The 9,962-nt window shown below is 35.1% G+C and overlaps 2 protein-coding genes across 2 annotated transcripts in view; both read right to left on the bottom strand.

Annotated features, from left to right (window-relative positions):
• The window catches only part of LOC111463320 (tRNA (cytosine(34)-C(5))-methyltransferase-like), a 7,355-nt gene extending 2,966 nt beyond the window's left edge, over window positions 1–4,389 (bottom strand). Inside the window, exons 1-11 of the mRNA XM_023107202.1 lie at window positions 3,985–4,389; window positions 3,702–3,790; window positions 3,322–3,388; window positions 3,111–3,226; window positions 2,392–2,458; window positions 2,211–2,259; window positions 1,910–1,995; window positions 1,448–1,713; window positions 1,294–1,349; window positions 1,029–1,114; window positions 540–632 (exon numbers count right to left, since the gene is read on the bottom strand). Of these exons, the coding sequence (XP_022962970.1) occupies window positions 540–632; window positions 1,029–1,114; window positions 1,294–1,349; window positions 1,448–1,713; window positions 1,910–1,995; window positions 2,211–2,259; window positions 2,392–2,458; window positions 3,111–3,226; window positions 3,322–3,388; window positions 3,702–3,790; window positions 3,985–4,167 (1,158 nt within the window). The 5' untranslated portion in view covers window positions 4,168–4,389. The remainder of the gene's footprint in view (window positions 1–539; window positions 633–1,028; window positions 1,115–1,293; window positions 1,350–1,447; window positions 1,714–1,909; window positions 1,996–2,210; window positions 2,260–2,391; window positions 2,459–3,110; window positions 3,227–3,321; window positions 3,389–3,701; window positions 3,791–3,984) is intronic.
• A 987-nt stretch (window positions 4,390–5,376) lies between these two features.
• LOC111463081 (serine/threonine-protein kinase SAPK2-like) lies at window positions 5,377–7,819 on the bottom strand. Its single transcript, XM_023106892.1, has 9 exons — window positions 7,464–7,819; window positions 7,254–7,328; window positions 6,965–7,066; window positions 6,710–6,763; window positions 6,534–6,626; window positions 6,367–6,459; window positions 6,169–6,273; window positions 5,978–6,076; window positions 5,377–5,895 (listed from the first exon to the last, which is right to left on the bottom strand). The coding sequence occupies exons 1-9, from the start codon at window positions 7,581–7,583 to the stop codon at window positions 5,599–5,601; spliced, it is 1,038 nt and encodes a 345-aa protein (XP_022962660.1). The 5' UTR covers window positions 7,584–7,819; the 3' UTR covers window positions 5,377–5,598.
• Window positions 7,820–9,962: the final 2,143 nt, after the last annotated feature.

The following is a 9,962-nucleotide window of genomic DNA, read 5'->3' as shown; positions in this document are numbered from 1 at the left end:
GGGGGGGGGGGGGGGGGGGGGGGGGGGGGGGGGGGGGGGGGGGGGGGGGGGGGGGGGGGGGGGGGGGGGGGGGGGGGGGGGGGGGGGGGGGGGGGGGGGGGGGGGGGGGGGGGGGGGGGGGGGGGGATGGATAAGAACAAATCGGGACTTTTCATTCAAGGAATAAGTTGACCAATAAAACAACCTAAAGAACGAAGGAGCATGAAGTCCCACCTCTCATTCAAGTTGGCTGTTAATCATTTCAAATTTGAACTACAGATGCTTCATAATAATTATCAACTTTTGTGCTGCGTTTTTAAATTAACACATGAAAATAATAATAATAATAATAAATAAAGCAAAAAAATTCTAGGACAATTTGAATAGACAAGCATCAAACAGTTTTAAAAACAATTTCTAAAAATATACCCAAACAGCCCAAAATGACAGATAAAAAATTATTTAATTCAAAATGTAAACTATAAAACAAGAAAAATTGCATCTTATAGACTATAATAACTTTCAATCTTAAAAGAAATACCGAGAAAATAAGAACTCACCTTCCATTTCTTAAGACCAGGCCGACGAACAAGTTGTGGAAGTTCATTTGAGACATCAACGAGTTCAAGAGAGCCTCCAGATTTTCGCAAAAGCTGCAACCAGACAAATCGATGAAAAGAAGGGACGGCTTTAATAAGCTGATATGTACATGCTTGGCCACCAGAGCAAGAAATAGAAAGAGAACAATTAAACTTTTGGAGAATAAGCTTCGCTCATTGATAAAAAAATATATATATAATATAAAAACTAAAAAAGAGTGCAATAAATCTTGTCAATATAGGTAATTTTCTTATTGTCCTGGACCTAGCACTAGCTTTTTTTATAAGAAACCATCCCAAAATATTCAAAAGGAAAGAAAGGAAAGACAACCTACGGGCTGGGGGAAGAGAACCCCCCACCCCACCAAAAGAGCTACTTACAAAGACCGAGAGGCCTTGATGCATCTCATTGGGTGTCTTTTATTTAGGTCCAGAAAGCTTATACATTACCTCTGCAACAACAGCCTCGTTTTCAACGGGATTCATTGAGCAAGTTGAGTAAACCATTCTTCCACCAACTTTAAGTAAAGAGGCACCTACAAGAATTGATGAAAACATTTTGGTTTTCCATTAATCTGAAGCAAAAATAATAATAAGAAGAATAAATAAACAAATAAATAAAATCGTATTGGTGGCCTAGTGAAGATAAATGGGAAATTCATGGCAGCTATAATCAGTATCATAGATTTTGCAATTCAAAGTTGAAGATGGGTACCTCGCATGCCTATCTGCACTTGCAAGCCATGTAAACCATTACCCATCCCAGAATTCCTGAAAGCAATAAAAAAATTTAACCACCATCTAGAAATACCAATAAGACCAAATGATGAGAAATCACAGGACAAGAAGCAAGAAGTTCTTAAGGCTACCATTTCCTCCATATATCTGGAGCCTTGCGAAGTGTACCATCTCCGCTACAGGGAACATCACATAAAACACGATCAAATGTAAGTTGAGTGCTACGAGGTTTTAGTTCATTCCCTGCTGTAGATGCACTGAAGAAATTGGTATTTGCTCGACAGCCAGGAAAATGTTGTGCTTCATGATTTGTAACAATAAGGTTGGCAGTGCACATTCTTTTAGTTTGGTGGATGAGAAGGTTACATCTTTGAACATCTAAATCATTTGCCACTACCTAATCAAGATGACTAACGAATCAATTTTTCATAAAGAATCAATAGCACGAGAAAGTAGGATAAATATGAAATATAAAGACAAGCAACCAAACAAATGAAAAGGGTTGCAAGCACTCTACTACTTCATAGGCAGAAAAAAAAAAGTTTCCGGACAGAAACTTATGGAGAAGAGTATACAAATAAAAGAAGGCACACCAATCCGTCAGGTAGATCTCCAGGTTTGCTGGATTGGTGTATGATCTCAAGTAATTGAAATGTTTTGGAGCCTGGAGCAGCACACACTGAGTAATAAGCAAAAAAAAAAAAAAAAAAAAAAAAAAAAAAAAAAAAAAAAAAAAAAAAAAAANAAAAAAAAAAAAAAAAAAAAAAAAAAAAAAAAAAAAAAAAAAAAAAAAAAAACAGTTAGAGATAATATGCATGAACTATATAAAGTTGAGACCATACAATAAATAAATAAAAAATAAGATGGTCGTTTAAATCAGCATAAATTTCTTACTGTCAAGTACATAGTGATTTGGATGTACATCCAGAAAAAGAGGAGGTACCTGTGCCATAAGCCCCAAATTGATAAGAATGTATATGAGATATAAATGACAATTAAATGTTACGATAATATTCTCAATTGATATATCAAGTAATCAGTAGGTGTCTTATAAATGTGTAGATGTCTTGCATACCATGCTGACAGCCTCCTGCCTTGTAATGTTCCCAATTTCATTTTCTAGCTTCAAGAATTCATGAAAACTGCGAAAAGTAGAAACAGTAAAAAGCACGTAGCATTTGGCAGCGTGATTCAAATTGATCCGTTGTTACATTAGGAAATTTTTGTAGATTAAAGTGCAGCACCATTAAAGATATAGTAGGTAAAGACAAACTTGCTTCTAAGTTCTCGATACCAAAATACACTTTCTCATGAACAGATTGTTGAACATCCAATATCAAAATAATGCATATACAATTATTAAAAGTTCAGGCCCTAATTAATAATGATTTTGTTTTTTAGTTTTCTATTTTTGAAGATTATGCTTGTTTCCTCGTAATTTCTATCCTATGGTTTTCACCTCTCTTAAAGAAATGTTTGGATTATCAGCTAAATTCTAAAAACAAAAACAAGTTTTTTTAGTTTTTCAAAATCTGGCTTGAATTTTTAAAACATTTTTAGGAAGTAGATAACGAAAAAAATGAAACTTATAAGTGAACTAGTATTTATAAGATTAATTTTAAAATACCAAAAATTAAAAACCAAATGGTATCAAACGAGACCTTGGAAATCTAGATTGCTAAACATCCATGCATTCATTATATTGAAATAATTTACATTGCTAATCAAGAAAATAATAGTGACCATAAAGTACAACAATTTACCTTTCAAGTGCTCAAGAAAATACAATATTACCTCTCGAGAGCTTGATTCTTCCGTAGTTGCATTCTTGAAAAATTTGAATGCCACGCAAGATTGTCAGGGTACCAAGGCAATGGTCTAATAGCCTCAGCTTCATCACCATCAGTAACCTGAACAGGATAGAGAAGGAAATGAACAAATATGGATCGATAATAAATTTTGGGTCACATTCCTATTTAAAAACAACAATGTTCACAGTGTCCACCTCAGCTTGAAGAGATTTCGTGAAGTCGTTTTGTAACTGGGCTCGTATTTCCCCACAGAACTGTCCACTGTAAAATTCAAATGCTAATGATAACGACAGCAATAGTACTAAGATGCAACGTTAACGGAACAAAACAGATGATTAGAAGAAGCAATGGAGTTCATGTAATTCGGAATATATGTAAATGGTTTATAAAAACTAAAGGGAAAAAAAAAACACGTGGGCTGCATACAATAGGATAACGTGCATACGGTACACCACGAAGATTATGACATCCTGGCGAAGCGGTATTTTCTTTTCATTGTTCATATCTTTTTTCTTTTTTTGGATAGAGAGAGAGAGTGAGAGGGGTAATTAATAATGGAAATGGTAACTGATACCTAGAATTGATCCTAAAAGCAGCGGGCAATGGCTTACGAAGAAACTCAATAAACGTATCCCATTCTTCCGCAGTAACTATGCCTTGCTCCTACAATTTTCCAAAATCGTAGTTAGAAAGCTCAAACAAACTTACGCTGTCGTAAACGTATTGGCATAAAAGTCAGAAATTCTAGACACCAAACCAGCAAAAAAAGCTCACCATCCATCGAACTCATAAAACACTGTTCTGTTGACAAAGAGAAATACAAAAAGAACTGAAGAAAGAGTTCAATAAACAAAAACCTTGTAGTACTCATTGAACGCATGACTTTGAGATTCGAAAGGCTCCCAGTGATTGCCATTGCCATCCTTGTTGCCATTGGCAGAGTTAGGATCGGGTTTTGGACGCTTCCAAACGTTCTCTCTGCTCTCTCGAAAATGCTTTCTCTGAGTACGAGCTCTACCGCCCCTCCCCTTGCCTCCCATGTTCAATAAACCTCGCTCAATTCAGCTGCAAGCGTACACGTTCATAAATTATGAAACCGGCGGGGAGGCTGCGATTTGGGGTTTTAGTCCCGCCTCCGATGTTTTCTACCCACTTTACCAGGTAGTTTTCAGCCGGTTTGGATTTCTAACTGCCCATTTGAGGCCTGAGGGCTTAACACTAATGGGCCTTCGTAAACCGCCATTCAATGGGCCTGACCTATTTGATTGGGCCACTCGCATTTCTGGTTATATGGGCCTACAGGAATCGTGTTGATTTTTATGGGCTTTGGTCCATTATTAATTAATCTATTAAATTTGAAGCATGGTGGGTTAGATAAGTTCTATTTTTTTTTTTTTTAATTATAAAGTTAAAGCTTATGTATTTGTTTGAAACGGTCTCTTCTTTATTTGTTTAATTTGTTAAATCATTGTCACTAATTGTAACCATACAATATAAAATTGGTAGTTGTATTATTAATTAAGTGGGTGATATTCATTTATTTAGACTTGGTCTATATTATTGAGACTATATAATTAGTAGTTTTGGTTACTATTATTAGATATTTCTATTAAAAAATACCATTTAATTTATAATTTCAAGAATTTCAACGTTTATTAGGATTAATTTTCTCTATAAAAAAAAAAAAAAAAAAATCTAAGTCCTTATGATTGGTATTAGAGTCATACAAAAAGTGGTATCCCAACGACCGCACTTTTTACTAAGATCAATGTAGTTGTATGTAAACCTAAAGCAATAGCATGACGAACCAAGAAGTCTCCAGGCCCTATTGTTAAGAATAGTGAATTACTATTCTCATTAACAGCATTTAACTAACTTGGCAACCATATGCTCCGACCAGCATTGGATAAAAGTACATCGAACCCATGTGAAGTTTTACGATGAACATCGAACCCATATGAAGTTTTACGATGAGCATTGAATGCATTGAGCAAATATGAGTTCAATTAAGATTTGTTTATTTGGAGTGCCAAAAGCAAGCATGACATTCTTATGAATATAAAGCCCCAAAGTATGAACTCCAGAAAAAGTCTGGTTGTTGGACTTCCAAGGGATGAATTGTCACATCGATTGGAGGGAAGAACAAAACATATATGATAAATTTCATAGTAAATGCGTTTTAAAATCGTGAAGATAAAATGATCACTGTAATATCTCAGTTTACAGTTCCACGTAAACTATAGGAAGAAAAAAAAAAAAAAACTGGGTTGTTATTGTTATTATAGCTGCTGGAATTTACAGTGTTTGTAATGGACTCTGCACAAAGAGACAAACATAGAAACCTTGAACGAACAGCAATACCCTACACATCATCATCATCATCCCACTAAATAACACAGAATTTGATTCCCCAACTCAACCATAAATTCCATTTTTATTTCTTTGGCCAAACTTGGCCTACTTGACAAGGACTAGCACTCCATGGAACAAACAAAATCACCACTCACCTCCAAATCATCAATGTCAAGATCCGTGTCCAGTTCATCCAAGTCCAAGCTGCCCCCAACAAACTGTCCTTGCCCGCCAACTACCAGCCCCTCTCCTGCCTTTCTAGCCTCTTGAACTGTCGACAGGATCTCCTCAATGCTCTGCAACGCATCACCTTCTGTATTACTCCGCATTCCTCCCAACAACGCTTCATCTGTGAACTCAACAGGCAAGTTGCTCAAGAACCATGGGTGCTTCTTGATTTCTGGAATTGTTATTCTCTGCAAACATTGCACAGTCAGTTACAATGCTTGTAAATGCTGTTAAGATGGTAGAATTAGAACAGGGCACGAGTTCGAATACCGTTTCTGGATCGGCTACAAATATTCGAGATAGAAGATGCTTGCATTCCATTGAAATGCTAACAAAGTGTGGTATTGAGTAATGGACATTAATAATCCTCTGGGTGTAAACGAATAACATATTGCTTGTTAACACTCATTGTAAAGTAACTGGAAGAGCTTAACGGATTAAAAGAAAAGGCAATGACTTACTTGGAGTGTCTTTCTGAAGTTCTTTGGGTTTTCAGGATCTTCAAATGGATAAGCTCCAACCAGCATCACATATAAAGTAACCCCACAAGACCAAACATCAGCAATCTGCAACTCACAAAGTAAAGGACATCAGAAATTGCTGGTGTAGAAGAAGACAAGGGGTGGTCGACCGGGACGGGGCGGTCGACCCGGCACTACCTTCCCGTCGTATTCTCTTCTAGACAGAACTTCTGGTGCAATGTAAGCTGGGGTTCCAACAGTAGATTTCGGTTGGGAATGCAGCACTGATGACTATAAAGTGAAACCAACCTGTTAGAAACATAAACAATCTAAATTTGGGATAATTGGACTTATGAAATCCATACTTTTGAATAGCCGAAGTCACAAATTTTAAGACGCGGGGCTGAGCTTCCATCCAAAAGGGTATTCTCTAGCTTAAGATCCCTGTGGCAAATTTGCTGCAAATCAAGAGGAAGAGAAGAAGAATGGAAAATCAGCCTGAAATGACCATTTAAACATCAGAAAGCAAGCAAGTCAGTACCATTGAGTGGCAGTAGCTGACTCCTGAAATCAGCTGCTGAAAAAAATACCTGGCCTGTACAGATTCACCAAAGAAACGAAGAACAAACAGAACATTTAGGTAAAGAATCCAGTTTTTTATGCAAATTAGGGACAGATTAGGCTAACCAACAGACAATTTTCTGCAAAGCCATCCAAGAGAATTCATTGCAATTCAGTTTCTCATCAATTTACCAAATCATCACAAGTTTAATAGTCAAGTAGCAACCTAATTTACCTCATCTTCACTGAATCTTCCGGCATTACATATTCTTTCAAATAATTCTCCCCCAGCTGCATATTCCATGACTATTGCCAGGTGGGTGGGAGTGAGTAGGACCTGTATAAAACAAAACGTGTTTTATAAACAAAATGCCACAGTCTAGTACTTGGTCCGCTGTAGCAGAGTAAGCTTCAAAAGCCCTTTCGACATCATCGATACTTGATAAAATAAGGTAGACAGTAGTCATACAATGCAGAAATTGAACAATCATCAAAAACTAATTTCACAGCTTGAAATCAAATACCTCCTTAAATCTTATGATATTTGGATGCTTCAAAGACCTGTGATTCACAATCTCCCGCTGAACATGCTCATCGATCTGCAAGAAACCGACAATCAATATAAACTTCACCGACATATTACAGAGCACAAATCAAGAAGCAGATGTTGTAAACCAATTGGGAAAGTTGTGGGATGAACAGGGATTGAAGTTATGAAGATGATAGAACAGTACCTTGTGGCCCCTCTCAATATACTTGACAGCATAAAGCTCGCCACTCCACTTATCTCTCACAAGTTTAGCAACACCAAAATTCCCAGACCCAATATCCTTGAGTATCTCATAGCGTTCCATGTGGGTTTCAGCTGAGTAGCAGAATAAACAAATTTACCAATCTCACAACAGCAGCAGTAGAGTTGTTGTTCAGTTTCAAATTGGTTGGGTTCTACTTTTTTTCAGTCGGGCATTTTATCGAGCATGTGGTGTGCAAGTTTAAAGACATGGGGAAAGGAAAAGGTGGAGGAATATTGGTTGGCACGGTGGGTTGGGTTAGCAGTTACCATTTATCACTCGGATCAATGCCAATATCCAAAAGTTTTAAGATCCCCATGACCATGAGAAAGAAAGAGAACGACAAGTCGACTAAGGAAAAACACGTGGCGCTTTCCTATACGCCCGAAGTTTGAGCAACCGTAGTCACCTCTGCCTAAACATATGATCCATCTGTGGGCGAGTACCAATGTTTCGTACTCGAGCGCGTGAGTTGATGCAAGTCCGCAAACTTCGCGCTACTGAAGGCGATATCCATGTATTTATACGTAAAGTATTTTATTATTAACTTTAATTAAAAATTTTGTCTTTCTGAAAATTCATTTAAGATTTTGGAAGGCCGTGCAGTTTAGCGTTACCATGCAAATTTGGACGTATATAAAAGCATTTAATATTTTCGAGGGAAAAATTCCCCTCATCCCATTTGGATAAGAACCTTACTTGGAATTAGGTTTTCATTCAATAATTGATTGAAAGCAATTGTTACTCACAATAACCAAAACAAAACTCATAACCCGACCCAGTTGTCGATTTATTTGTTGTTTAAATTATTTAAAATTTTATACAATTTTGAAAATACGTTAGGGCTAGGCTATGAACTCTAATTTTTAATTGGTCAAGGCAAAAAAAATTGTTCTAGAGAAATGAACCAATTAGGCTATGAATTGAACCCTAATTTTTAATTGGTCAAGTTAACTAACCACCAATCAATTTATATATATAATTTTAAAAGGTCCCTTAACTCACAAAAAAAAATTTAATTGATCAAGTTAACTTTGACAAAAAAAAAAATATTTTAGGAAAACTAACCAATTAGGCTATGAACTGAGCCCTAATTTTTAATTGGTCAAGTTAACTCAAAACCAATCAATTTTTATATATATTATATAATTTAAAAAGGTCCCTTAACTCAGATAAAAAAAATGTTAAGTTAACTCTGACAAAAAAAAATATTTCAGGGAAACTAACCAATTAGGTCAAGTTAACTCAAAACCAATCAATTTTTATATATATTATATAATTTAAAAAGGTCCCTTAACTCAGATAAAAAAAATGTTAAGTCAACTCTGACAAAAAAAACATTTCAGGGAAACTAACGAATTAGATCAAGTTAACTCAAAACCAATCAATTTTTATATATATTATATAATTTAAAAGGGTCCCTTAACTCAGATAAAAAATGATTTATATATATTATATAATTTAAAAAGGTCCTTTAACTCAGATAAAAAAATGTTACTGGGGAATTAATCAATTTTTTTATATATATATATATAATTTAAAAATGTCCCTCAATTTAATTAATATCGGGGCGTGAAAAACTTGTTTTATAATATAAAATGGCATGTTGCTACTCAAATTTGAACCAAGATGCTCTAACGCTGCTTTCTAAGAGCAACATGTCTACCAATTTCACCATAGTCACTTTTTTGAAATCATAATAACCTATTATTATTTCCTCGTTGAGATTGAAAAAATATAATTAGAATCAATTTTATTAATTTAAGAATAGTTTGATTTTAGAGGATTTTACAAACCAATTTAATTATGTATTCGGTGGGATATATTCTATAATAGTAATAATAATTTCGACAAAAGAAATAAGGGTTCATAAAATTAAAAAAAAATTATGTTTTAACTTAATCCACTCATGTCATCATTTTAACGTCTCATTAAATTTTTAATAAAGAATTTCCGTTTATTATTGGATTAGATATTATATATTTTCTATATTTTTTAATATAAAAATATATAATAAAATAAAAAATTAATAAAAATCAATAAAATATATACTGGGAACAAAATGGAGAGGATAGAAAGCAACATGCTTTAGGATAAAAGTTTGAAAATCATTTTTATTCTTAACTTTTTCAAATAACTATTTTTAGCATTAAAAAAAAAACATGGCTTTAATTATTGTATCTGCTAAATATGTGACTTTGTAACGTAAGACCCTAATTATTAAGGTTATATGTATGTTTAGTTAATTAAGTATTGAATGAATCATTTGTCACATGAGAAAATAAAAATAAATAATAAAATTGTTGTATTTTGGAGCAACACGATAATTAAAAATAAATAAGAAATCATTGAGGAATTAAATGCTAAAATAAGGGGGAAGGGGGCGACGTGGGCGGCAGAGAAGGGGGGGGGGGGGGGGGGGGGGGGGGGGGGGGGGGGGGG

This window comes from Cucurbita moschata, unplaced genomic scaffold (assembly GCF_002738365.1).
Source record: "Cucurbita moschata cultivar Rifu unplaced genomic scaffold, Cmos_1.0 Cmo_Scf00028, whole genome shotgun sequence".
NCBI classification, from domain to species: domain Eukaryota; kingdom Viridiplantae; phylum Streptophyta; class Magnoliopsida; order Cucurbitales; family Cucurbitaceae; genus Cucurbita; species Cucurbita moschata.
Note: the sequence above shows the minus strand (reverse complement) of the source record. Positions and strands in the feature narration are given on the sequence as shown.